The following is a 27,795-nucleotide window of genomic DNA, read 5'->3' on the forward strand; positions in this document are numbered from 1 at the left end:
CTCTTTATGGCCCATTTTGAAGTCTATTTTGTCTGATATGAGTATTGCTACCCCGGCTTTTTTTTCCTGTCCGTTTGCTTGGAAAATTTGTTTCTAGCCCTTCACTTTTAGTCTGTGTAGGTCTTTGTCCAGAGGTGGGTCTTTTGTAGGCAGCATATGTGTGGGTCATGCTTTCTTATCCATTCAGCTATTCTATGTCTTTTGATTGGAGCATTTAATCCATTTACGTTTAAGGTTATTATTGATAGGTACTTCTTCACTGCCGTTTTTTTGTACCTGTGTTCCTCTCTCTCTCTGTTCCTTCCTTTCTTTAAGGCAGTCCCTTTAGCATCTCTTGCAGAGCTGGTTTGGTGGCGGTATATTCTTTTAGACTTCTTTTGTCTGGGAAACTCTTTATTTGGCCTTCTGTCTTGATTGAGAGCCTTGCTGAGTGAAGTAGTCTTGGTTGCAGGCCTCTGGTTCTTATTACGTGGAATAGTTTTTGCCATCTCTTCTGGCTTGGAGCGTTTCCATTGAGAAGTCAGCTGCTAGCCTTATTGGGGCTCCCTGGTGTGTAACTTCCCATTTCTCCCTTGCTGCCTTTGAGATTCTCTCTTTATCTTGGAATTTTATCATTTTAATTATGATGTGTCTTGAAGTGGGACTCTTTGGGTTCCTCTTGATTGGGACTCTCTGTGTTTCCTGGATTTGTGTGACTTTTTCTCTCATCAAAATAGGGAAATTTTCCATGATTACTTTTTCAAACAGGTTTTCTATCGCTTGCTCTTCCTCTTCTCCTTCTGGTATCCCTATTATATGGATATTATTGCGTTTCATGTTGTCCTGCATTTCCCTTAACCCCTCTTCGTTCTTTCTGAGCCTCTTTTCCTTTTCTTGCTCTTTCTGTGTGTTTTTTTCTACCTTGTCCTCCAGTTTGCTGACCTGGTCCTCTGCTTTATCGAGCCTGCTTTTGATTCCTTCTACTGTGTTCTTCAGTTCAGAAATTGTGTTCTTCATTTCCTCTTGGACCTTTTTGATAGTTTCTGTTTCCTTTTTCATGTTGATAGAGTTTGCAGTGAGTTCATTGTAGTTTCCCTGTAGTTTTTGGTAATTCTCTGTGAGCTCATGAAGCTTCCTGATAACAATGCTTGAACTCAATATCTGATAGTTGCCTTGCCTCTTTTTCATTTAGCATTGTTTCTGAGACTTCCTCCTTTTCTTTCATTTGGGGGTTGTTTCTTTGTCTTCCCATTGTTTGTGAGACTCTTCCTGTTATCCTCTGCTTCTTAAGTTGCTCTGTTCTGACCCCCTGGGTTTATGGTGTAAACTTCTGTGGTAGGATACCTGTGAGATTCAGTGGTACAGTCTCCTTGATCTCCTGAGCTTACTGATCTTGGGCTGTGGTTTATGTTGGCTCTGTGTATGTCTTTGGTTTTTGGTTATTTTTGGGTCTTTCTTTAGTGGGTCCTTCCCACCAGCTGGTTATCTGAGGGTCAGTCTGTCCCCCACCTCTTGTTTTCTGTTGTGCAGGTGTGGGCAGGTTGTGGTGGAGCTGGTTCTTCCATGTGTGCACGGTTTTGAGGCTTTTCTCTTGCTCTTGTTCATTTGTTTGTTCTGAGTAATTTCTTCACTATTTAGTTACTTTTCCAGATAGGTCCTGGGTTGAGTTAGTGTGACTTCCACCCCCTCCTTCGCCTTCTTCAGTTCTTGGCTGTTGGTGTTTCCTTTGTTGGTGGGTTTCGTCTTCCAGGAGGTATCCTGGTTTTCACAGCTTCTACCTACTCTTTTTTGTGATAGGTTGTAGGGGCAAGGTGAAATGGTTTAAGACAGCAGGAGTGTATTATGTGGTATTTAAAGTTCCAGCCCTTAGAGAAGAGATAGGAGATTCTTTTGATATGTATAGTGTTAACTGTGATAATTCACCCATCTAGCCACTTTTTAGAAAGGGTGGAAAGAAGATAAGACTCTTGTTTGTGTGTGTGGGGGGAAGATTGTGAGTTGGGTCTAGAAAGGTGTGAGCTTGTGGGAGGTCAGATTATGGGGTAAAGTGAGAGTAAAGGGTAGAAAATAGGTGTAATGTGTGAGGGAATAGATTTAACCACACCAGTAATAAAGTTCAGGAAACAGTGAAGTGGTCTGAGATCTGGGAGGGGTTCTGTGTAGTATTTACAAATGTATGGAACAGCTATTATTTATAATAGTAATGGAGCAACAGTCATATGACAATCTATGTGATCTCAGTAACTAGAATAGGGCGTGTAGGTCCTAGAGTAGTGTGCTAATGGAACCCAAGTGAAGTGAAAGACAGTTAATTAACAATACACTGTGAAAGAGAGAACAGGGGAAACCAGTCAAACAATGCAAATTAACCAGTCAAGCGAAGAAGACTAAACAGAAAGAAGAGAGATACAAAAATACTAATAAAATGAGTGATGTAATAATGAAAAAAAATGATAATACAAATATACAATAACTTGCAAGTTGTCTGGAGTAGCAAAGGGAAATTTGTCTCACTGTCTCTGCTGTTGGGATGCCCCCTCTTTGGGTCCAACTCTGGTCTTTTCACAGTTCCAGGTTTTATTGTCTCACTTGTGGGGATTAAAAAAAGAAGACGGAAGGGAGAAGAGAGATAAAGGGAAAGAAAAAAGGAGTAGACCAAAAAACCAGGAAAGAGAGGAAGAAGGTGTTGAAAGAAAGAAAAAATAATATAAAAGTAATAATAACTACTTTAAAAACAAACAAACAAGCCTTCTAACTTCAAACTGGCCAAGTCAGTTTTGCTGATCTTTTTGGCTGCAGCCAACTCAGGCGGCCTAGCCCAGCTCTTCTCCGTGGGGACCAGCACTCAGGCAGCCTCAGGCCCAGCTCTCCAGCAGCCCCTGGACCCACAGATTCAGGCGGGCACCCTCCTCCGGGCTACCGGTGCGCGGGGCCTTCCATGGTGCGCACTCTCCCTGGTGCCTGGGTCTCAGGTCCCTCTGGGTTGTACTCTCCCTGGTGTTTAGGATGTGGGCTGATGCCCCCCACGCCCCCGTGGGAGTGCCCGGCGGGCTGCCGGGTGGAGAGGAGGCTGGAGCCGCTGCTGCAGGGGAATTCCCCAAAGTGCCCCCGAGGGTCTTTTTCTTTTTGAGAAAATCCTCCTGCTCAGTCCTGCTGCTCCATACAAGGAAGGGCCTGTCCTCTCGCACAGCCCACCTGTCCCCCTAGACCGGGACTGTCCCGGTCAGGGCCCCACACGGCCCAACTCTCAACTCCCCCCAGCCGGCCCACGGTCTCCGTGGGTTTACCACTTCGTCCTTTTTCCCCTTCCAAGCAACCAGGTCTCTCTCCGTGCTGCTCGGCCTGTTTGGCAGGGGAGGGAGCTGTAACCCGGCTCTCCTGGGAGTCCTGCGGCAGGCCCGGTGGGAGAGGGCCTGGGGCTGCAGTCACCTTGGTCCCCACGCTGGTCCCAGGGACCTTTTTGTCCTGAAGCAGTCCCCTTACCGGCTGTTTTTTCAGTGTCCTCTATACTTTTTGGTCTCCTATCATAAATGCTGCGGTGCTGTTGGCTGTTCCCTTTGTTCATCAGTAGATCGGGTAGGTGTCACCCGTGTGCAGGGGAAGGGGACTCCGTCCCGCCTACCTTGCTGCCATCTTAAGTCTAATTTATTGGTCTTTTGGATTAAGTTAATCTTGTAGTCAATTTAAAAGTAACTTTTAAAAATAGGTTGTATGTATGTATGCATAGTATAAACTTTTAACAGGAACAAAAAGGTACACAAAATAAATATTTTTCTTTTTTTTTTAACTTCTGTTGTTGTTCGAGTACAAAAATGAGCATTTTTCTCCAACCTCTGTGCCCCAGTTTTCCCCACGGTCCGTCCCTCGACATAACCAGGGTTATCAGGTTTTCATGTATCCTTACAGATAAATTCTGTGACTATAGGAATTTATGATTATTTTCTTATTTTTAGAAGTACTTAACATATTCTGCATTTCACAAATGTGTACATGTGTCTGTAGGACTAATTCCTAGACGTGAAATTGCTGTTTCCCTGCACACTCACAAACGGTGTGTGTTGTCAGAGTTTTGTTTTTGTGTTTGTGCTACCAGGCCCTGGTAGATCAAAGTTTTTGATTGTTGTCACTCTGTAATTGTATCTCATTTTTTAAAGGGTTATTTGTATTTTCCTCTGAAGTATCTGGTTATTTCCTTTGCCCATTTTTCTATTTATTTGGAAATCTTTTTCTGAATTTATAGGCACTCCGTGTGTTAAGAAAATTAGCCCTTTGTGATAAGGATAATGATTTTTCTCATCTTACTGAGGGTGTATGAGTTTTTGTCCAGATTGTTTTTGCGTTTTTATATAATCAAACGTAGCGTCCATTTTTGTGGCATGTACCTTTTTTAAAGCTCTTTATTTTAAAATAATTATATAGATTCATTGGAAGTTGCAGAGATAGTATAGAAAGGTCCCTGTTTCCTTAACCTTGTACCCTTCTCCTGAAGGTTACATTTTACATAATTTACAGAATAATATGTAAACGGTGAATTGACATTGATACAATGGGTTGTTCTACGCCCAGTGTATGGATATGCGTTACCATGTGTGGATATGCGTAACCACCATCTGGATGGTGATGTAGAACTATTCCACCGCCATAAAGACCTGCCTCGTGCTCCTCCAGTATAGTCACCCTACCCCAACCCTTGGAAGTCACTCATCTGTTCTCTATCTGTATAATGTAATTTCAAGAATGTTTGGTAAATGGAGTCATACAGTATGTGATCTTTTAAGACTGTTTTTTTTTTTACTCTGCGCCTCCCCACGTTCCTACCCTTACCACCACTAACCTCTTTTCCATCTCTTCTTTAAGGATTGGATTTTCTTCTTTCTCTACATGTCTGGTAATTTTAGGTCACATGCCATACATGTTTTTTCTCTTGGGTTCTGGATGTCTTTGTACTTCTACACATAATTTTTCAGCTTTCTTTTCAATGCTATTAAGTTACCCAGAATAGTTGGACCCTTTAGAGTCTGGCTCCAAAGGTTTGCTGTGTGGGCCCTTTCAGAATGGGAGTCATTTCCCCCCACACTGCTGACGCAAAACCTTTCTGAGCGCCCTGCCTGAAGCCTTCCAAATTGTGAAGGTTACCATCCTGGCTGGTGGGGACAGCCACCAGTCCCTGTCCTGCCTGAGCACGGGGCATGGTGACCTTTCATCCCTTCAGCTAGGTCTCCGCCCCCAACACCCCCCCTCCCCCTGGCCTCCTGTAGTTTCCTCACACGCTTGTGCTGATCTGTGGTCTGCGGATCACTCCAGGGGACCCTCTGCAGTTAGGCAGTGTTCTCGCCCTCTGCCACTCTCTTCCCTGCCGTCCTCCGCCTCGCTAGCCCTGCCTACTGGACTGTCCTAAACCCAGGGAACCGGCGAGCTCCACCTCAATCCCCTTTCTGCTCTGTGGCCTGGAAGTTTTCTCAAGCGCTCATCTTGTTTGTTTCCCATTTACTGGCTTTTCTGTTTCATATAATACAGTTTGTTTGCTTGTCTCAGGCAGGAGGGTAAGTCCAGTCCCTTTTATTCCATTTTAGCCAGAAGCAGAAAGCCCATTCATTGGTATTTAAACAAACAAAAACAAACTTTGCCAAAATAAAATTCCCAGAAAATAATTGTATAAAGGATATTTATTATTGTGATGATAATCTATGAATAATCTATAATCCATAAAATATAAATCTATAGATTATTAATAATCTATAATAATCTATAAAATATAAATCTATAATCTATAGATTTATAGATTATAAGGTTATAATCTATTACAACTTTAAAACTAGTCCAGTCCCAAAGTGGGAGAGGGATGGCTGGACGCATTGTCGCGTGTTAATGTGCTAACACGACAGTGAGTGCTGTTAGGCACTTGACTCAGGGCCAGGCATGATGCTAAATGCCTTGCTGGGGTTGCCTCAGTTACTCTTCGCTGCTGTGTGAGCTGGATTTGCCCAGTCTGCAGCTGAAGAAATGAGTTTACAGTAGTTAAGTGATTTCTTTTGGCATTTGGAAATAAAAAGTTACTTAAAATGTGTCCTTTCTCAGACTTACTTGTACAGAAAGGATTATTGTGTTTTAATGTAACTCGCAGGGAAGTGAGCCAGTGGGTTACACTTCAGCAGCAGCAGTCTCAGTGAGCAGCGGAAGGGGACACCTTATGTCTGAGTTGATATCTTATCTCAAGTTAGAGACTCAGAATTCTGGGAAAATTTTATTTCTAGGACTAAGGAGGAAAGTATTCCTTTGGGAGATATTTCCAGACAAATGGGGAGACTGAACTAGGTTTATTTGGTCTCTGAAACTACCCTACTTGCTATTGTTGACATTGGCAGCCTGCCGGAGAGAAATCAAATGAATTTTTAAAATCTTGTATTTCTTTTTCAAAAATCGGAGTAGGATGGAGCTAGAGAGAGAGTGGAAGAATACTCAAGTTAATAATGTGACTTCCAAAGATTAAAAAAGTTCTTCAGATAGCACACTAATAAGTATTTGAGTGATCAACCATTAGCTAAATTGGATTAAGAGGATGTAACTATATATAATAATGGAAACCAAATGGATTCCATTTATAAAAAAGAAACACCTTTGTTTGTTTTATTTTAAATGGGAAGTCCATGAAATTCTGGGCATCAACCTTATTTCATTCTTTTATTGATCTTACATTGTAAATGGTTTGTTTTAAACCTCAGTATACTCTGTGAGCCATTGTTAGCATCACAGATTTTGTTCCCACCAAGTTGAAGAAAATACCTTGACATTCACACAGGTTGGCTGAACTAACAGGTCGCCCCATGAGAGTTGTGGGCTGGTATCATTCCCATCCTCATATAACTGTTTGGCCTTCACATGTTGGTAAGTATAATGGGGTTGCAATGTTTATTGTTCTTAGAAATAAATGTAGTTTTCCTTTTCCATGATATGGGCTATGGTTGTTTTAAACCAAAATCTAATTTTCCTTAATCAGGTGTCCTTATTTTTATTGTGCTATATATTTTTTTAAGATTTTATTTATTTATTTATTTTTAGAGACAGGGGAAGGGAGGGAGAAAGAGGGGCAGTGAAACATCAATGTGTGGTTGCCTCTAGCACCTCCTACTGGGGACCTGGCCTTCCACCCAGTAAAAAAAAAAATGTAACTTTGCCCTGGCCTGCGTGGCTCAGTTGGTTGAGCATTGTCCCCTAAAGCCAAAGGTTGCCTGTTCAATTCCCAGTCATGGCACATTCCTGGGTTGCGGGCCAGGTTCCCGATTGGGGTGTGTGCAAAAGGCAACCAATCAATATTTCTCTCCCTCTCTTTTGCCTTCCCTTCCCCTCTCTCTAAAATAAATAAATACAATCTTTTTAGAAAGGTAACTGAAAATTGGTGATTGCTGAATGCCACTGTCCCACATGCTCCTGTATGAAGGGTGAAATTTACCAAACTGATGTTCACAATCTCTGTGTAACACACATTCAGTCCTAGCTGTTGGAGTTCTCAGCCTGCCTCCTTACCACTCTAATCAGTATAATATTACAAAATTACTTTCTTTCTTTCTAGCTTTACCCCTTCCCTGAATCGTGGTCATTTTTTTGTTTCTACCTGACTTTCCTGAAGTAGAATAACTGTACTTGGGGAAAGTAAAATAACCTTCTTGAACATTTAACTATGTGCTACTGGTTTATGAATGTTTTCTTCTCTAATCCTCATGGCAACCTGTGAGTTGGAAATTTTTCCCTCTTGGACTGAGGATTAAATAGAGACTCACAGGCTTAACTAAGCAGCAGAGCTGAGATTTGAACCCAGGTCTGTCTTCTAAGTCTGTGCTCTTCCCATGGTGATGCTCTGTTTCTAGTTATAGGGGCTTGAGTTGATTGCAAATTCTATGTTCATCTTTGCTGTGATACGAATGCCAAAAATCCACAGCGGTGCAGTCTCCGACTTTAATAATAGATGGGTGGTTCTGTATCTAGAGTAGTGATTCTCAGTGTGGGGAGGGATACTTCTCAGAATCACCTGGGAGAGATTTTGTAAAATGTACTGTACTAAATTCATTTTTTCCAACACTGATATACTGTTAGAACCTCTGGCAGCAGGTCATAGGTGGGTGTATTGTGAAAAAGCTCCTCGAGGAATTCTGGTGCATGGCCCCAGCGCAATACTAATTTAGGATAAGGGAGGTAATGCACTTGCTCTGTTTCTTGCCGACAGAAACGTATACCTGACCACTGTAACATAGTAGTGGCATGCCTAAGATACCCTGTATTAACACAAAGTGTATTATCAAAGTGGTTCTTTCAATGGAAAAGAAAAAGTTTGAAAGTAGAACTTGAAATAACAAGAGTAGAGATGTCTTTAACTTTTATTTTGACATAATTTGAGGGTTAAAGTTGGTAAAATAGTACAAAAAATTCTTGAATACTCTGTCCCTAGATTTTCCAAACGCTAACATTTTACAACATTGGTGTGTCATTCTCTCTTTCTACTATATCCGTGTGTACCTGTATGTGTGTGTATTTGCATCTGAGAACAATGTTTTCCTTGAAGTATTTGAAAGTAAGTTGTAGACACTACTCTCCTTTACTCCTAAATACTTTTCAGTGTGAATTCCCTAAACACAAAGATATTCTCTTATATAATTATAGTACATTTATCAAAATTGAGAAATTAATATTGATATAATACTATTATTGAAATTATTGACCTTATTTAAATTACTGACCATATTCAGATTCTTTTGTTGGCTCACTAATGTCCCAGTAAAGGTTGTTTTTATGGCTATGAATGTATTCCTGTAAAACCTTAATATCACTGAATAAATTCAGTGTTTGATCGTACCTAACTTTTACTCAGTAATAAAAGCTATTGCTTTCCTGCTACCATCAACACTAAAGTCAGATTAGGCTCACATTTCTCCTGTGATAGTGCCGTCAGCCAGAAAGAGGCAAGTACCAACTGCTAATGAACATGGAGTGTGTATTCCTGAGCAATTATTAAAGTGTATATTTCTGAACAGTTACTGTCACTCTGGTAATAAGTTAGAATTGAAAGGATGTAAAATTTTGTGGTAAGAAAAGTATCTCCCTGAGAACTTAAGGAAACAAAAAACATGTTATCGGTCTCTGAAGTTTAATACCGAAAAAGTGTTCATAATTCAGAGAATGATTGGATTTTCCTCTCAGGGGTGGAAGAGCCAAGCTGTTAAACAAGAACCTAGGGAAGCATTTGCGATGCGGCGGTGAGAGTAGTTAGAAAACCAGGATACTGCGGAATGTAGCTGAGAAAATCAACTTTAAATCACAAAATGATTAAGGGGCCAAAAGAAAATAATTCAACACAGTGGCTTTGGAGACTGGAACATTGAGATCTTACTTGGAAACAGTAATTCTTAATGGGTAAGCCAAAGGAACAAATAACAAACTGTAATAAAGGCTATGCTCAAAGAAACGTCTAAGAGTGTTAATATTTTAAACTGCATGTAGCAAGTTCAGAGAGTTATTGTGCCATGAGCGTTGGGAACACCAGCTTTGGATTCTGTTACGAAGTAGGTCTGTGTTAAAATGTCATTTCAGTCACTTACTTTTTTTTTTTTTAATCCCAGTTCTTAATATTTTATTGTTTATGCTATTACAGTTATCTCAATTTTCCCCTTTTGTTCCCCTCCACCCAGACCCCCGGGTAATCCCCACACCGTTGTCCATGTTCATGGGTCATGCACACATGTTCTTCGGCTCCTCCCTTCACCTTCTTTCATCCAGTCTCCACCCCCTCCCCTCTTACAGCGGCCAGTCTGCTCCATGTTTCAGTCACTTACTAGCTGAGAAGACCTTTTAACCTCTCGGTGGCGTACTTTCCTCTCTGACAGAAATGGAGAGCATGTTATGGTCTCAGAGTTGTTAGGAGCAGTATATGAAATCATGTATATGGCATTTTATTCTATGCTTATGATACCAAAGATAGATACCAAAGCATTTATTTATAAAACTCTTGAAGACAAAACACACACACAGAGAGTACGATTAAATACCTAAAGTTGAAGGGCAGACATTTGAAGAATTAACAATAAGAATATATCACGTCTCTCAACTGCATCTCAAAATATTTGTGGTAATAAAACTATGGGTAGAACTAAAGAAAAAATCATCTCCCAACTAAGCTGGTGTTCACAGTGAATAGATTGCTGTGGATTTTAGAGCCTAGGGGACTTCGTAGATAGAAAGATACAACTCATCTCCAAATAGCTGTTCAAGAATTGAGTCAAATGGGCCCTATATTAGCAAGCCTTGGGGGGAAAATGAGTGATGACTAAAAACAGGTTGATTTTAAATATGTACAGTAGCTATGTTTAATAGGAAAATAAGTCCAAGCTATGTTAAAGAATGACAAGAGAGAAGGAGTGGAATTTTTTTTCCATTAAAGATAAGGTGGGGAGGGAGAGGGATGTGGCGGTGATGTGCATTTGTGTGTGTAACAAACATTTTAACGCTTTTTATGATGAGGTTATTAGTAGAATTAGGTTAAGTTGCAGTGGGTTAAATAAGACAGTGTTTTAAACATTTTATAGGATTATTGCATAAATGATTATTCAACAAATATTGGATACCTCTATGGAATAATGCAATCATGGTTTCTGCTGTCTTGGAACTTAGGATTTGGACTTTATGATTTTGTGGGGAAGAAAAACACAGTATTAAGGTTAAAACAAAGAGCAACGACAATAAAGAAGAAATAGAACATTTGTACCAGCAATTTAAACATGGTAAACACCTATAAAAATAAAAGCCTCAGGATTAAGAAATAAACACAATAATATATCCTTAAAGACAAGCTATAAACCTAAAAACTTGATCAAAAAGTAGCAGGCTAGGTTAAACTGTATGGAGAAAATAAAAGTAGCAGTTACATCATTAGCAAAAGGGTGAGAGAAGATAGGTCATTCTGCAATAAAAGGCACAGTAAGTAATGAAACTAACTGTTAAATTATGTTCCCCACCATAGAAATAAAATATACAAAGGACAAAATTTTCCGTGTAAGGAATGGAAAAGAAAGTATTCATTCCTTTAAGAGTATAAAGCGAGGTTTTTTGTTGTTGTTGTTGTTGTTGTTGTTTTGGTCTAGGGTTTCCAAAGGCAAGGGTAATATTAATACAGGTCAAGGAGACACAGTGAGACTTTGAAACTTGGAGCAGACTGACAGCTGTCAGAGGGTTGGGGGGCAGACTGGATGAAAGAAGATGAAGAGATTAGCCAAAGAACATATGCATAGCCCATGGGCACAGACACAGGGAGGGCCAGAGGGAGGGGAGGGCGGGGTCTGGGTGGAGGTGGGCAAAAGAGGGGAAAATAGGGGACATCTGTAATAGTGTCAACAATAAAAATAAATAAAATACAAACTAATAAGAACTGTACTTGAACAATAAGCTAAGAAACCTAAAGAAAACAACGAAACCTAAGAAAACAACGAAAATCAGACTTGCAGAAAAATTGCAAGAATAGCATGAAGAACCAGATTCAACAATTGTTAACCTTTTGCCATATTTGCTTTATCATTTCTCTCTGTATCCCCCCAACACACGCAGTATCTGAAAGTAACTTATTTCTCAAGAAAAAGGATGTTCATGTTCATGACCACAGTGCCGTTATTCAAATCAGGAAATTTGATATAATTCCCTTTGTAATGTACCAAATTTATTCAAATGTTGCCATTTATCCCAATTTTGTTCTTTATGGCAATTTTCCCTTTCCAGTCCAGGATCCAGTCTGAGATCGTGCATGGTATTTAGTTTCGTGCCATTTTCGTCTCAAATCTGGACTTTTTCTCATTCTGAAAGTTCTGAACTCCCCACTTCCTCCTTTACTTTCGGCAGAGAGCACCCTTCCTACTTTAATAGAGGAAACAGGAGTAATTATAAAGGAATTTTCTCCATTTGTCTTTACTCACCTACTTATTACTGTACCCATATTCTTCTTTTCTCTCTTGTTACAATAGAGAGTGTATCCTTTCTTTTGGCTAATACCCATCCATCACCCCTGCTCTCAATTTCTGTCTCCCATGTTCTCAAGAACCTTACACTGTTCATTATACTTCTCTCTGTTACATCTGTATTCCTTTCTGCTGTGCTGGATTCTACCCATAATTTATTTGTTGCTTCCACAAATAAGTTAGAGTGTCTGCTATGTGTCTGGCCCTCTTCAAGGTGCTGTGGATAAAGCAGTGAAGGAGAGAAGTAAGGTCTCTACCCTCAGAGAGCCTTCGAACATGCTCATACCTCACATGGTGAAGAAAACACAACAAAAAACTTCTCCCAGTCCCACTTCCCCGTCAGGTGCATACCGTCTCCTCACCTTCACAGCCAAACTCAGAGATGTGTCTACACTTACACTTTCTCACCATTCACCCACACTCCGCACTCCGCTCTGGTCTGGCTTTTAGCTTATTGCATTGTTGAAGTGGATCTTGCTGAAGTCGTCTGTGACATCCATGTTGAAAATCTAGTGAACATTTTAAGTCTCTGTCTCATGTAGCATTTGACACTACAACTATTCTCTGCTTCTTGAAACACTTCCCAAGTAATCATGAAGAGTGTGTGACTCTTAAGGGAAGAAGCTAAGTGAGGCTCAGAGTTGAAATATATTGTCTAAAACCAGACAGCTAAGTAAGTGGTAGAATCAGTATCTGAGCTGGGGTTTGTATGCATCGGGCCCAAGCATTTTCCAGTGTCTTGCTTTGATCCAGAATGGAAGTGGTGGTGCCTTTGTTGGAGCGTGGTAGTGGCCGAGGAGGGAGTGCTATTTATGAAAACGGGAAATGGAGGAAGCATAGGTTTGGGGCTAGGGAAAGAGAGTTGAGTTATATCATGCTCACACAGTTAACTTACCTGAATTTTACCTATCCATGGTTTGCAAAAGTAAAAGGAAGGTGATTCAAATAATGCAGGCTGCTTCATAAATCTCATGAGACTTGGCACTATTTTAAAATTACTCTTAAAATTCAGGCTGTCCCTAATTTTCAGACCTGCTAAATTCTTTCATACAGAGTCAGGTAATAGGACAGCTATAAACAGTGAGGCAGTGACTGAATTTATCACCAAAGTTGGTGGGTTAGATCAGCCTCCCATGACAGATATAGGCTGCAACTTTAATTAAGCAGTTTTGTACAACCAGTCATTTTAACAAATTCATTTTTCCCAAGCAAGCATTCTGTTCTACAGGCTACAAGTCAATACTCCCTAGAATCATTATAAACAATTTTTTGATATTATAATACATTTGTAATGCCTTTTTTAGCAAACAGGATTAGCTGGAAACACTATTAGGACAAAGTATAGAATAAGTGAAGGCTAAACTGTAATTTTACTGTAAGATAATGGCTATCTCAGGGCTTGTATTTTTTTATATTGACTGAATTTTTTAGAGAGGAAAGGAGAGACAGAGAGAGAGAAAGTAAAACATTGATTTATTGTTCTACTTACTTGTGCATTCATTGGTTGCTTCTTGTATGTGTCCTGATGGGAGATCAAACCCAGAACCTTGACACATTGGGACAATGCTCTAACCAACTGAGCTACCCAGCCAGAGCTTCAGGGTTTGTAATTTTTTTTAAGATTTTATTTATTTTTTTTAGAGAGAGGAGAAAGAGAGGGAGAGAAACATCAATGTGTGGTTGCCTCTTGTGTGCCTCCTACTGGGGACCCGGCCTGCAACCCAGGCTTGTGCCCTAACTGGGAATTGAACCAGTGACCCTTGGTTTGCAGGCTGACACTCAGTCCTTTGAGCCACATCACCCAGGGCATGGGTTTGTATTTTTATAGCATCTGTGTATATTGTCTCCCATTCTTTTAAAATTCTTTATTGTCACCTGTGTGGCCTGTGGTTTCTGTTTCAGGAAAATTTTTAATCAAGAGTAAATGAAAAAATACTGTGTTTATACTATTCTACTTTCATACCAGGAAATAGGAAGAGTGATTCTTTTGTCCATTTAGACTGTTTCACTGTCCTGTACTTCTCATAAATGTGAACATCTCCTCTCAGAATGTGTGCGTAGTGTTTAAAAACAAATATTTTTCATATACTGTTGTCCCTCAATGCAGGGGAACTACAGCATATGGTATTCAACTGACGAAATAGGGATCTGTCCTAATGGTGAAAGAAAAACTGGACAGTCAGTTGCAGAATGTTCTCTTGGGTGGCACTAATTTAGACTGAACGGTATCTTATGGATTTGGCATTTCGGAGGTCAATTAAAAGTAATTAAGATACCTGAGGCAAATAATGTAAAGCAGGGTGAGGGGCATAGGACGGGCCTGTGGGGTGGGGGTGATTAAGTCTCATGGAGAGGTTAACAGCTGAGCAAAAATACGAAGGAAGTGAGGGAGTCGGCCATGCAAATATCTGGGGAAAGTGTTGCAGTCAGAGAGGAATAGCCAGTGCGAAGGCCCTGAGGAGGAGTGCCTGGAGTGTATGAGGAAAAGCAAGGAGACCAGTGTGGCTGCAGCTGAGTGACAAAGAGGCAGAGTGGTAGAAAATGAGGACAAGGTGGTATTGGGTGCACCAGGAAGTATGTAGGCAATTGTAGGACACTGGATTTCTAACTGTTACTCTTAAGTGCAATTGGGATGGCATGATCTGGCTTAACTTTAGGAAGGATTGCTAGGTACGGGGTTGAGAACAGACTGTAGGGTGATAGCAGACTGTTGCAGTGATCGAGGAGAGAAGTGGTGGCTTTGTTGAGTTGTGGTAGTAGTTGAGGTGGTGATAAGAAGTGAGCAAATTCTGGTTATGTCTTGAAGGTAGAACTAACAGGATGATGAATTGGTTATAGGGTATGAGAGTGAGGAATAAAAAATGTGCAGAAGTGTTTTTTTTAGCTTGCACACCCGGAAGGATGGAGTTGCTGCTGATCAAGGTGGGAGAGCTTTGGGAGGTATTAGATTTTGCGGGGGAAATCAGGTGTTTGCTTTTGGACCTGTTGAATTTCAAATGTCTGTTAGGCAAGTGATACCTAGGCTGGCATTGGTTTATGAGCTATCTGTGATCAATAAGATAAGGAGCTTAATACTGAACATCAATCATCTGTTACACTAAGCACATAGTGTCATTTCCCCCCCTTAAGACTTTATCAGTGAAGGAAGCAGTGCATTAATTTGCATGACAGCTCAAAGTCTTGACTCCTTGTGAATAGGTAACAGATAGTTCATGGACCTGCTATTCTGCATATCACTGTATTCACACAACTAAGTCAAATTGTCAGGTAGATAATTGATATACAATTCTGGAGTCTGGGACTACAGTTTATTGGGTGTGAGTTGGGAGTGGCTAGTGTAGAGATGAGGTATGAAGCCATGGAACTGGATGAAATCCTCCAGGGAGCGAGTAGAACTAGAGAAGAGAGAAGGACTGAAGGCTTAGTCTTTGGTATGCCGATATTTCGGGAGTGGGAAGAGGGGAAGGATCCAGCAAAAGAGACTGGGAAAGATTAGCAAGGAAGTTAGGATAGTTGGGAAGAGTAGGAGTGTGAGGCCAAGTGAAGACAGTTTCAAGGGGGAGGCAATCTGGTACATTGAGGACCAAGAATAGATCATTGGTGATCTTGACAAAAGCAATTTGGCTGGGAGGTTACGGACAGTCATCCTTTTTAGACTCAGATAGTAATTCTTCAACGATGGTTGTGGATGAGGTCGAATGGGAAGAATGCTTACGAAGTACCTTTGATGTGCTAGGCATTGTGCTAAAAAAACCTTGCAATTTTTAAAATACAAAACCCTTTGAGAGCAGGGATTGTCTATATCCTTATTTAACTTATGAAGAAATAGGCTTAGAGGTATTAAGATTTTTACCAAGGTTCTATAGCACTACGGAGATTGTTCATACAATGCTTTTTATTTTCAGCAACAGTTTTCAGTATTCCCTTCATATTCATTGCTAGGTACTGTTTGGTCTCGCTCTTTACTTAGGAAGGCACCAGGGAGAAGTCCCAATCCAGATCAAAAGGTGTAAGTGCAAAAGAATGTTTAAGGACACATTGTCAAACAAAGTGAGCGTAAGTCACTGGACCAAACCATGCACTGCAGTGTTTTCTTATAATACCTGGTCTTTTATATCCTTCATATTAACAGTGGTCTGAAGGCTTCAGATCTTTATATTTTGCTTCTGTTTAGTCTTTCCTAATCTTTTAGTTAATCCTTTCAAATGTTGTTATCTGGTGCCTGTTTATGATTTCCTTTGCAAAAATTGCATAAGCATATTGTGGAATTTTGTTTCTACTCCTTGAAATGTTGAATTTAATTCTATTGCAATCACTTTTATACAGTGGTTTCCTCTTAAGAATTTCCTCTGTAGTAGTTCTACACTTCATTCTTTAGTATCAAGTCTAATGTATTCACTTCCCTAGAAGCTGTCCATTAAAAAGTTTATTCTAGGAAATCTTTTTGTTTCCTTCCAATACCTTCCTTTCTCTTTGAGTCCCCTGAGAAAAATTATTGAGTTTTGGGGGCTAATTGAATTTTTCCATTTTTCTTTTTCTATGCTACATTTCATAGCAGGACTAGTGTTGCGCTAGGCAGTCTACAGTTATTAATAAGTTTTCTTATTTAATTGCAGGCCTCCCATAGTATTTCTCTAACCTAGTAGAATATTTATGCTTTGACAATCATATTGTCCTGAATATACCTCTTTTTTTGCCTACAGAATCTGAATCCTGGGAGGATTACATACCACACAGTTTCTTGACAGCAGATTTTTATTTTTATTTACAGATGTTCGTACACAGGCCATGTACCAGATGATGGATCAAGGCTTTGTAGGACTTATTTTTTCCTGTTTCATAGAAGATAAAAATACAAAGGTATTGTGTGTGTGCGCACATGTGCACATCTATATCGTGTGTGTGTGTGTTTATACACACACAGAGAAAAATCATTTTGCAATTTTAATAGGGTGGCCAGGGAAGGTTTCAGTGAGAAAGGTCATTGAGTCAGGACCTGAAGAAAATGAGGGAGCAAGTCTTGTGGATTTCTTGGGGGAAGAGTGTTCCAGGCAGAGGAAATAGCCAATGCAAAGACTCTGAGGTGAGTGTGTCATGTTCAGGGGACATCAAGGAAGCCAGTGTGGCTGCAGCAGAGTGAGGAAGACCGTGACCATATGTCCCAGTTTGCCTCTGTTAGTCCCAGTTTTACCTCATTATCCCAGTCTCCTGTTCAGGTAATTCACTCCTTGGAAGTGTCCTGATTTGCACCATAACTCATTTGGTCATGTGACATGGAGGTGAGGAAGATAACTAGGGCCAGATCTTGTAAGGCCTTGACTTTGACTCTGAGTTGAGAAGCCACTAGAGCCATGATTTTCAACCTTTTTCATCTCATGGCACCCATAAACGAATTACTAAATTCTGCAGCACACTAAAAATATATTTTTCTGCCCATATGACAAAAAAAATAGGTATAATTTTGATTCATTCACACTGGACAGCTATTGTCGTGTTGGCTGTTGTCATTTTTTTGTTTGACAATCTAGGGGAAAGAGGTCAGTGCCCCTGACTAAATAGTCAGGTATTGCATGTTTTAAAAATTCTTGCAGCACACTGGTTGAAAATCACTGGGCTAGAGAGTGATTTTGTATTTTAATGGGATATTTTTGGTTACTGTGTTAGTAGTAGATTGGACAGGAGGGTTGGGAGCATGGGAGGGAGGAGGTTATGGAGTCCGTGGTATACGTGAAAGCAGTTAGGAAGATACTGCAGTCATCTAGAAAGAGATGATGGAAGTTTGACCATGGTGGTAGGAATGGAGGCAATGAGAAGTGGCCAGATTCTGCATATATTTTGATTGCTAATGATAGTAACAGGCGCTACCATTTATCACCTGTTGTTGTATGGCACACATTCATTAGGTGTTTTACCTAAGTATGCTCTAACCCTGACAACAAGCCTGTGAGGATTATTATGATGCATTATTTTATGGATGAGCAAACTGAAGCTCAGAGAAGTTAACTCGATCAATGGCTGGTCTTGCCTTTCCCTATTTAGAGTACTTTTTGAATTTTATGTTCATGTCGAGGTTTGGTATGTGTCCGTTCAAACAAAAAAATTACTTTTTAACATTGTAGGTATGAACTTTGCCAAAAATATCAAGTGAGTCCTATCTTTAGTACATTAGATATATTCTCAGAATCTATGTTAACAATGAATATTCTTCACAAAATCACTTTTCCACAAACTGAAGTTCAGTATTTTGAACTTTATACTTCGTATGAAATGCTTTTGTTTTTGTAATCATAAATTTATTTTTTTATTATAAATACTTGTTGAATAAGTTTGTCAGCTTCCAACAAAGCAGTTTGAATACTCTCGTTCTTAGTTTCTTGGTCCTCATGTTTGTGAATAGTTCTCTGCCGTCACGTGAGCAGATACTTGATTGTGGCCATTTCAGGTTGAGTTAGTTACACGGTTCTTACAGAAACTGATTCATGGCATATTCCATGTTTGTAATCTCTTTTAACCTTCCACTTTCAGAGTGGCCTTTGAGTTTAGGTTAGAATCTACTACGTTGCTATACATTTTTCAAAATTAATCCTTCACTGTGTGACCATTCTTTTTTTTTTTCTTATTTATTTTTTGTAGACTGGCCGGGTACTCTACACTTGCTTTCAATCCGTTCAGGCCCAAAAGAGCTCAGAGTAAGTATGACAGAGATGCATGTATGTATCAGTGCGTTAATCTCTAGTCCCGGAACTTGATTCTTTTGTTTCATTTTATTTCACTGGTAAGACACTAAGAATTCTGTAGTCTACTTATACCCATTAACATCTCTGTAAGGAGTTAGAATCTTTTTTAACATCTTGGATATTGGGGACCCAGAGAGCTGGGATCATATAAGCAGCTTTTACTGCAATTACATCATCACAGCCCAGTCCTGCATTTCCTTTCCTGCAATTATTCTGAACTGAGATGCAGTGCTACTTTTCCTTTTTTCTGGTGGGTTATAACACAAAGACTGAGTATGTGGAGTATTATAGATTTGTATAGATGCACTGTCTTTGCTGTTCCATAAACTTGATTTTAGAATTATAGTATCACATTCAAATGTTCACATAGGTTACTTTTCTCATTTAAATTCAATTCAACCTAAATTAGAAAATCTTAGTATATACTCTATGCTAAGCATTATGGTAGGCACTGAGGATGCAAAGATGAAAGCCAAGTTCATTATCTAATTGGGAAACAGAAGCAAAGACTCTCTTAAATTCTTTTATAATAATTGTTAATTTTTTATAATAGCATTGTAGCATTGCTCGAAATAGCAGTGAACTGGAAAAAACAGATGTCTGTCAGCACAGAGTGATTAAAGTATGCATCCGAATAATGGATTAATGTGTAGTCATTAAAAAATGCAAGGAAGCTCGATAGTAATACAGAAATATCTCTAAGATACGTTTGTTGAATAAAAAAGGTGAGGTACAAGAATGTTGTATATATTATGCTACTATTCATGTAAGACTATGGAGGGAAATATATACCAGCATACTTGTTTATAGATACATAGAATATATGAAAGGAAACACAATAGCAGAGAGGAAGTGGGAATGAGGAAGCAGGGGGTGTGGAGACTTCGTTGTACCCTTTATATAGCTTTGGGATGTTGAACCATGCAAAAGTGTTGCTTCATCAAGTAACTTTAATTTCTAAAATTTTCATCAAAGTAATGCATGCACATGCACACAACTATCAAATAGTATGGAAGCTTCAAATAAGTAGTCTCAGTCAAAAGGAACTGCTTCTTTCTCCTAATTCTGTTTTTAGTTCTGATGTTTATTTTGATATCTCTAAATAAATACACTTTCAATACCCTTTCTTGATTTACTAATTTCAGATAATATCTATTCTTATTATTACATCATCTTGCTCTCACAAATGAAGGTTTAGTTCACTTGCACTGCCCCTTCTTCATTTTCTTTGGGGCACTTTTATTACTACTTTTCACTTTTCTGTTGGTTACTTTTCTAATCTTTAATGAAGTTTACCCTTTTTATTTATTTTATCAACAACAGACAATAGACAATATCTTTTGGCTCCCTACTGTTAAAACTTGCAGTTTTACCACAAACCTTTGTATTTTCACAGTTGCAAATATTTTTGTTCTGTGTTGTAAAAATAATTGTGTTTTCTGTGCTTTGTCTACTAGTTGATTCTAAGAGTAGAAAATAAAGCATTTATATTATGATTATGTAAATATTATTCCATGTACAATCAAGCAGTATAAAGTGATATTTTCTTTCTTGTATATCTTACTTTTTCATAAGGTTTTGGAATGGCTTTTCCCCCCTTATTTTTGTGCCTTCATCACCTTACTGAGCTCCAAATTCCTTAGGAGTAATATAAAATTCTTTGGATTCCCTACTTTTCCTAGGATTGCTCCCCGAAACCCTCCTTCTTTCCACCCTAACCTGGTCTCAGCTGACGTCCTGGCACTTTCCTTCACTATCCTCCTGGGCTGGATCTGTTGCTGCCTGGATTTCATGACCTTTCTTGATTCACTCTGTCATTTTGCTGTTAAAGATTTCTGGTAGCTTCCTAAGAAATGTGCACATTTGAACTAAACCTTCTCAGTCCATGCTTGTCTGAGAAAATTTTTTATTATTTATTAATAATCTTAATGGAGAAAGAATTCTATATCAACATTTTCCCTCTCAGAACTTTAAAGGCATCGTTTCATTGTTTTTAAACATCCAGTGTTGTTGATGAAGTCTTTTAACCAGTCCAAATCTTGTTCTTTTGTAGGGGACTTTTTTTTTCTTTCTGTTAGCTTTTAGGAACTTCTCTATTCTTGAGGTTGTGAAATTTTCTATGATATAGCTGGATTGTGGTTGTTCTATGATTCAAATTGGTAGATGCTTTTAATCAAACAGCACGTGTCCTTCAGGTCTGGGAAATTCTCTACTATTGTTATTTGCTTGTATCCCCAGATAAAACAATCCATAACCTACCCACTACCTGGGAAGAAGAAATATTATTTATAATTCAATCCAATCCCATAATTTAAAGATTCTCCAAGTTTAAATCACTCCAGGGGATAATTTCCCAGTCCTTCAGTTGCTTCCCTTTCTCCCGATGTTTGTCTCCATAAGCTGGCATCTGCAGTGTTGGGCAGGTGACGTGAACAATCCTATGCGGTAGAGAAAGAAGACGTCCTGGCATTGTGCTGGTTTTAGGAGTCAGGGCAGTAGTCCTTCTATTCATGGTCAGTGCTCACCTTCACTTAGCCAATATACTTCTTTTTTTTTAAAGATTTTATTTATTGATTTTTAGAGTGAGGGGAAGAGAGGGAGAGAAACATCAATGTGTAGTTACATGGCCCCAACTGGAGACCTGGCCTGCAACCCAGGCGTGTGCCCTGACTGAGAATCAAACTGACAACCCTTTGGTTCGCAAGCCGGCACCCAATCCACTGAGCCACACCAGCCAGGGCCCAATATACTTATCTCGCATGGACTTGAAGCCCCAACATAAAGTGATACATTAACAGCTTCCTCTCTCATGACTTTCTCTCCTTCTCCACTAACTTAGGACAGATGTGTCATATCCTTTTCTCTATGCTTTTTTAAAAATATATTTTATTGATTATGCTATTACAGTTGTCCCATTTTACCCCCTTTTTTAATTTTTATTTTTTATTTTACCCCCTTTATTCCCCTCCAACCTGCACACCCCTCCCACCTGCATTCCCCCCCTATAGTTCATGTCCATGGGTCATACATATAAGTTCTTTGGCTTCTACATTTCCTACACTATTCTTACCCTCCCCCTGTCTATCTTCTACCTACCATTTATGCTACTTATTCTCTGTACCTTTTCCTCCTCTCTCCCCACCCACTCCCCCTGCTGATAACCCTCCAAGTGATCTCCATTTCTGTGATTATCTTCCTGTTTTAGTTGTTTGCTTAGTTTGTTTTTGTTTTAGGTGTGGTTGTTAATAACTGTGAGTTTGCTGTCATTTTTACTGTTCATATTTTTTATCTTCTTTTTCTTAGATAAATCCCTTTAACATTTCATATCATAAGGGCTGGGTGATGATGAACTCCTTTAACTTGACCTTATCTGGGAAGCACTTTATCTGCCCTTCCATTCTAAACGATAGCTTTGCTGCATAGAGTCATCTTGGATGTACTTCCTTGCCTTTCATGACTTGGAATACTACTTTTCAGCCCCTTCTTGCTTATAAGGTTTCTTTTGAGAAATCAGCTGACAGTCTTATGGGCACTCCTTTCTAGGTAATTGTCTCCTTTTCTCTTGCTGCTTTTAAGATTCTCTCCTTCTCTTTAATCTTGGCTAATGTAATTATGATCTGGTGTGTTCCTCCTTGGGTGTGTTCCTTGGTGTGTTCCTCCTTGGGTCCAACTTGTTTGGGACTCTCTGGACTTCCTGGACTTCCTGAAAGTCTATTTCCTTTGCCAGATTGGGGAAGTTCTCCTTCATTATTTGATCAAATAAGTTTTCAATTTCTCGCTCTTCCTCTTCTCCTTCTGGCACCCCTATGATTTGGATGTTGGAATGGTTGAAGTTGTCCCATAGGTTCCTAAGACTCTCCTCATATTTTTGAACTCTTGTTTCTTCATTCTGTTCTGGTTGAATGTTTATTTCTTCCTTCTGCTTCAAACCGTTGATTTGAGTCTGGATTTCCTTTCCGTAACTGTTGGTTCCCTATACATTTTCCTTTATTTCACTTTTCATAGCCTTCACTTTTTCCTCTATTTTGGGACCATACTCAACCAATTCTGTGAGCATCCTGATTACCAGTGTTTTGAACTGCATCTGATAGGTTGTCTGTCTCTTTATTGCTTAGTTGTATTTTTTCTGGAGCTTTGATCCGTTCTTTCATTAGTGCTATATATATATATATATTTTTTTTTTTTTTTGTCTCAGCCCACCCTTTTGTAGTAAGGAGCGGAGTCTTTGGTATTCCCCAGGGTGGGGCAACCCACGTCACTGCGTTGTGGTGCTGTATGTGGGGGAGGGGTCAGAGAGGGAACAGTGCCGCTTGCTTGGCTCTTGGCTGGCTTTCAGTCACTTCCCCCGCTACCCAGAAGCAAATTGGGCCCTTCTGTTGCTGATTCCCGGGTGGGTGGTTTGTGTACATTCTAGTACCCTGTGGGTCTCTCCCACGAACTCTCCTGTGAGGCTCGGAGTTTCTCCTGTTGCCTTAAGCCCCAGTTAAGCCCCACAGGTTTTTTCAGTCAGAGTCTTTGAAGCTTTATTTCCCTGCGCTGGAACCCTGGGTTGTGTGGTCTGTTTCGCTTCCCAGTTGTTCCTCCTGATTTATTCGCATGGAAATATAGAACTGCCCGCTCATCTAGCCGCCACCTCACCTGGTCCACCAGCCGCCACTGCGCCCACCCCGGTCTTCCACCCACCACCTTGCTGCGAGTCCTCTCCACCCCAGCTGCCCGTCTCTGCCCTTCTACTGGTCTGGGTGAATGTTTCTTCCTTAACTCCTTGGTTTTTGGAATTCCAATACAGTTTGATTTTCTGGCAGTTCTGGTTGTTTTTTTGTTTTAAAATTTGTTGTTGTCCTTCTTTTGGTTGTTGAGGAAGCACAGTGTATCTATCTACATCTCCATCTTGGCGGGAAGTCCACTGTTGTCCCAATTTTTCCCACTTTGCCTCCTTCCACCAAGCCTGTCCCCCATACCCAAGTCAGTCCTCACCATTGTGCATGTCCACGCATCATTCATATATGTTCTTTGACTAATCCCTTCACATTCTTTGATCCAGTCCCCGCCCAAACCCTCCCCTCTTACAGCTGTCAGTGTGTTCCATGTTTCCATGCCTCTGGTCCTATTTTTCTGGTTAGTTAATTTTGTTAATTGGATTCCACTTATAAGTGAGGTCATACCATGTTTATCTTTCACCAACTGGCTTATTTCACTTAGCATAATAGTTTCCAATTCCATCCATGCTATTGCATCTCTTCAAATAGAGCTCAAATAGCTCTATTTAGCAGCTCTTCAAAGAGATGCTATTTTGTCACAAAGGGTAAGAATTCCTTCTTTTTTACTGTTGAGTAGTATTCCATTGTGTAAATGTATCGGTTTTTTAATCCACTCATCTACTGATGGCCACTTACGCTGTTTCCAGATCTTGGCTATTTGTAAACAGCACTGCTATGAACATATATTCTTTTGAATTGGTGTTTCGGGATTCTTAGGATATATTCCCAGCAGCGGAATCGCTATGTCAGAAGCCAGTTCCATTTTTAATTTTTTGAGGAAATTGCATATTGTTTTCCACAGTATGTACTAGGGTTCCCTTTTCTTCACATCCTCGCCAGCGCTTGTTTGTTGATTAATGATGGCCATTTTGGCAGGTGTGAGGTGATATCTTAATGTGGATTTAATATGCATCTCTGTGATTGTTAGTGATGTTGAGCATTTTTTCATATGTCCCTGGGCCCTCTGTGTGTCCTCCTTGGAGAAGTGTCTATTCAGGTCCTTTGACCACTTTTTTGATTGGATTGGTTGTCTTCCTCGTGTTGAGTCATCTAAGTACTTTATAAACTTTGGAGATCAAACCCTTGTCCTATATATCATTGGGAAATATGTTCTACCATGTAGTGGGTTCCCTTTTCATTTTTATGACGGTTTCTTTAGCTGTACAGGAGCGTTTTAATTTGAGGTAGCCCCATTTTTTCCTTTGTTTCCCTTGCCCTAGGAGATATATCACCAAAAATGTTGCTGTGTGAGAGATCTGAAATTTTACTGCCTGTGATTTCCTCTAGGATTTTTATGGTATCGTGTCTTACAGTTTATTCTGGTATAGTCTTTGTCCCTTTTAACAGTTTTTGACTTATAGTGCATTTTGTTTGCTCTAGTAAAGATAGCCCTGCTTTCTTTTGGTTATTATTTACATAGAATATCTTTTTCCATATTTTCACTTTCAGCCTAATTGTACATATAAAATGAGTTTCTTATAGACAGAATTTAGTTGGGGCCTATCTATTTTAAGTTATATTTTATTGATTATGCTATTACAGTTGTCCCAATTTTTCCCCTTTGCCATCCTCCACCTGGTACCTCCCACTCCCTCAGGGAGTCCCCCCACCCTTGTACCTGTCCATGGGTCATGCGTATAAGTTCTTTGGCTGCTCCATTTCCTATACTGTACTTTATATCCCCATGGCTATTCTGTAACTACCTATTTGTACTTCTTAATCCCTTCACTGCTTTACCTATTCCTCCACACCTCTCTCCCATCGGGCAGTCATCAAAATATTGTCTATCCGTGGTTCTCTGTTCTTGTTTGCTTAGTTCGTTTTTAGATTCAATTGTTCATAGATTTGTATTGTTTGCCATTTTATTTTCATAGTTTTGATCATCTTATTTTTCTGTGTGTGTGTGTGTGTGTGTGTGTTTTGAAAGCCGATCATCTTGTTTTTCTTAATTAAGTCCCTTTAACATTTCATATACTAATGGTTTGGTGGTGATGAACTGCTTTACTTTTTCTTGTCTGCGAAGCTCTTTATCTGCCCTTTGATTCTAAGTGACAGCTTTGCTGGGTAGAGCAGTCGTGGCTGTGGGTCCCTGCTTTTCATGACTTTGAATATTTCTTGCCAATCCCTTGTAGCCCGAAAACTTTCTTTTCAGAAATCACCTGACAGTCTTATGGGAACTACCCGTTAGGTAACTAACTTATTTTGTCTTGCTGCTTTTAAGATTCTCTCTTTATCTTTAAACTTTGGCATTTTAATTATGATGTGTCTTGGAGTGGACCTCTTTGCATCCAATCGTTTGGGACTCTCTGTGCTTCCTGGACTCTCCCGTCTATTTCCTTCACCAAATTAGGGAAGTTTTCTTTCATTATTTTTTCAAATAGATTTCTAATTTCTTCCTCTTTCTCTTCTTCTTCTGGCACACTATGACGTGAATGTTGAACCTCTTGAAGTTGTCCCAGAGGCTGCTTATACTATCCTCATATTTTTGGATTCATTTTTTCTTTTTGTTGCTCTGATAGGTTGCTCTTTGCTTCCTTATGTTCCAAATCATTGATTTGATTGTTGGCTTCATTGATTCAAATGTTGTTTCCCTATAAATTGTTCTTTATTTCAATTAGTATACTCTTCGTTTCTGACTGGGGCTTTTTTATGCTGATGAGGTGCTCACTAAGTTCCTTCAGCATCCTTATAACCAGTGTTTTGAACTCTGCATCTGATAGATTGCTTGTCTCCGTTTAGCCCCTTTTCTGCAGTTTTGATCTGTTCTTTCATTTGGGCCATGTTTCTTTGTCTCCTCATTTTAGCGACCTCCCTGTGTTTGTTTTATGTATGAGGTAGAACTTCTTGGACTCCTTGTCTTGGTAGAATGGCCTAATGTAGTAGGTGCCCTATAGAGTCCAGTGGTACAGCCTCCCCTATCACCCAAGCTGGGTACTCACGGTGCACCCTTTGTGTGGGCTAGTACAAACTCCTCTTGTTATTGAGCCTTGATTGCTATTGGCAGATCAATGGGAGGAATTTACCCAGGCCAGTGAGCTGCAAGGATTGGCTATGACTACTTCCCACCAACCTCCACCCTCTGTGGAGGATCAGTTGTGCAGGGGCAAGGTGATGGTGCTCTAACTTGGACTGTAGCTGTTGTCTGTGTGCGCTGACCCTGGGATTTCCCAGGTGGTGCAGGTCAAGGTCAGTCTCCACCTGTGTTTTGCTTGCGGCCATCCTGCCTGAGCTATAAAGCAATCTGAGGTGGCTCCTACTGGTGGTTGGCTTGCAGATTCCCAGGTGAAGCCAAGGTGTGAATCTAGGCTGGCTGCTGCTGTTGCCGGGCCTGGAGCTCACTGAGGCCAGGTGTTCCTTGTTTGAGAGGATTTAGGAAGTTATGAAGTATGAGCCAGGACCAGCCTTCATGTGGAAAAGCAGCTTGAGCGGTCCCATTGGGACAGAGTCTCTGGGGATCTCCAAGGCACGTCAAATGCTGTTAGCCAGGTTGATGGGAGTCTCAGATGAGGTACCAGGTTGCTGGCTCTGTGGAGAGAGGGTTTAGAAAAGGGACAATGGCCTCTGCTCTCCTGGATGCCAGACACTTTGGTTTCTCCCTGTATGCCACTGGTGCCTTTCAAGCTGGTGTGCTGGTCCTGGAACTCAGAGGGAGTGAGTCTGAGTAGGTCAGTCTGTGTGTGGGTTTTTTAAGAGGAACTGCTTGGTTATCCAGCAGTGTCTTCCACTGACTGAATCCACCCTGGTTTTTGTAGCCAGAAGCTGTGAGGACTTACCTTCCTGGCACTGGAACTCTGGGCTGAGGGGCCTGGGTCTCCTCGCTCCTGAGATATCCCTCCCGAATTTTTATCCACCACACGTGGGTGAGAGACCAGCCTGTTCCATGTCTGCGCCCCTCCTACCAGTCTGGATGGATGTGGTTTCTTTAATTCCGTAGTTGTCAGACTTCCATTCAACTCGATTTCTGATGGTTCTGAGTGATGGTTGTTCTATATTTTAGTTGGGATTTTGATACGGTTGTGTGAAGAGGCAAACCATGTCTTCTCACGCCACCATCTTGACCAGAGTCTTCAAGACTAATTCTTTCTTCTGCCTTATTAAATCTGTTGTTGAATCCTTCTAATGAATTTTTCTGTTGATTTATTGTATTTTTCCTCACTAGAATTTCTGTTTGGTTCTTTTTAATAGTTTCTGGTTTTTGATATTGTTATTTTGTTCATGCATTGTTTTCATAATTTTATTCAGTTGTCTGTCTTCTCTTTTTACTCATTGAGCATCTTTATGATGGTTATTTTTAATTCCTTTTCTGGCTGCTCATAGATTTACATT

At 40.1% G+C, this 27,795-nt stretch overlaps 1 protein-coding gene across 4 annotated transcripts in view; it reads left to right on the forward strand.

Moving 5' to 3' along the window:
* The window catches only part of BRCC3 (BRCA1/BRCA2-containing complex subunit 3), a 59,462-nt gene that overhangs the window by 20,805 nt on the left and 10,862 nt on the right, over nucleotides 1–27,795 (forward strand). For all 4 annotated transcript variants that reach the window (XM_053917120.2, XM_024564344.4, XM_024564345.4 and 1 more), the window contains 3 exons: nucleotides 6,777–6,864; nucleotides 16,744–16,832; nucleotides 18,606–18,661. In XM_053917120.2, the coding sequence (XP_053773095.1) occupies nucleotides 6,777–6,864; nucleotides 16,744–16,832; nucleotides 18,606–18,661 (233 nt within the window). The remainder of the gene's footprint in view (nucleotides 1–6,776; nucleotides 6,865–16,743; nucleotides 16,833–18,605; nucleotides 18,662–27,795) is intronic.

The sequence above is a fragment of the Desmodus rotundus genome, chromosome X, assembly GCF_022682495.2.
Source record: "Desmodus rotundus isolate HL8 chromosome X, HLdesRot8A.1, whole genome shotgun sequence".
Lineage (NCBI taxonomy): Eukaryota > Metazoa > Chordata > Mammalia > Chiroptera > Phyllostomidae > Desmodus > Desmodus rotundus.